The sequence below is a fragment of the Colobus angolensis genome, unplaced genomic scaffold, assembly GCF_000951035.1.
Source record: "Colobus angolensis palliatus isolate OR3802 unplaced genomic scaffold, Cang.pa_1.0 Scaffold414, whole genome shotgun sequence".
Classification (NCBI taxonomy): Eukaryota; Metazoa; Chordata; class Mammalia; order Primates; family Cercopithecidae; genus Colobus; species Colobus angolensis.
This window is the reverse complement of record NW_012117533.1, coordinates 1,082,244-1,083,369: the sequence shown is the minus strand read 5'-3', so window position 1 is coordinate 1,083,369 and position 1,126 is coordinate 1,082,244. Positions and strand designations below refer to the sequence as shown.

General features: G+C 48.4%; 1 protein-coding gene across 1 annotated transcript in view; it reads left to right on the top strand.

The window, feature by feature from the left end:
• The window catches only part of LOC105521965 (lysozyme-like protein 1), an 18,600-nt gene extending 17,508 nt beyond the window's left edge, over nucleotides 1-1,092 (top strand). The window contains 1 exon segment of the mRNA XM_011956338.1: nucleotides 858-1,092. Within this exon segment, the coding sequence (XP_011811728.1) occupies nucleotides 858-927 (70 nt within the window). The 3' untranslated portion in view covers nucleotides 928-1,092.
• Nucleotides 1,093-1,126: the final 34 nt, after the last annotated feature.

Sequence of the window (1,126 nt, the reverse complement as noted above, 5' to 3'; positions counted from 1 at the left end):
CGAGTGCGGGGCCCGCCAACCCCGCGCCCACCGAGAAATCACGCTGGCCCGCAAGCACCAGGCGCAGCCTGGGTTCCCCCGCGCCTCTCCTTCCACACCTCCCTGCAAGCAGAGGGAGCCAGCTTTGGCCTCAGCCAGCCCAGAGAAGGGCTCCCACACCGCAGCTGCGGGCTTTAGGGCTCCTGAAGCATGGCCAGAGCGGATGCTGAGGTCGAGGAGGAGCGAGGGCTGCTAGCACATTGTCACCTCTCAATGGGATTGGGTTAAGACAATTTGCAATTGTTTTTCTTACGAATGTATTCCAAACAATGGAGAAAGGTATTGTTCTAAAGTGACTTGGAAAGGGTCAATTGAGTCAATTTGAGAGAGAGAAAAAAAAAAACAAAACTTGAGTTTGCTCTAGATTTGGATAAGATTTTGAGGGTTACAGCAACATTTTGCAGGGAAAGAAAACGGGCAGCAGCGAGAGGAAAGTGAGTAGGTCATGGTAACTCAGCAGAAAGCACCCCCAGGATTGAGCCTGGGTCCTTGCATTACCTGCTGCTGTGTTCTTGTGAACATTGCCAGCCGGCCACCCACTCAGAGAACCCGAATTTTCAGAGATGTTCGTATGTAATGAAATGACCCGTCCTTACAAAAGTCGATTGCTTGTTGCTGAAGCTAACAATGGCTAGGAGAAAACCAAGAGAGAAAAGCCTGAACAAGGCAAAATGACAGCGTCCTTGGATCTTAGAAGCAAATGAAACCCAACCCAGGGTTCTGCTGGCGATTTTGGTTAATTTCTGTAGGCTTTGAACCTAAAACGATTTGGATTGTCATGCTTCTTTCTGCTGCTCTTGCTTCCTTGTTGTCCTCAGGCAAGGCTGGAAGAAACACTGTGAGGGGAGAGACCTGTCCGACTGGAAAAAAGGCTGGGAGGTTTCCTAAACTGGAACTGGACCCAGGATGCTTTGCAGCAGCGCCCTAGGATTTGCAGTGAATGTCCAAATGCCTTTGTCATCTTGTCCAGTTTCCTCCCAATATTCCTTCTCAAACTTGGAGAGGGCAAACTAAGCTGTATTTTTAAGAAAATAAATATTTTCGTTTAAATGTTTTCACTCTGACTTGGTTCCCTTTTCTTCTTTCT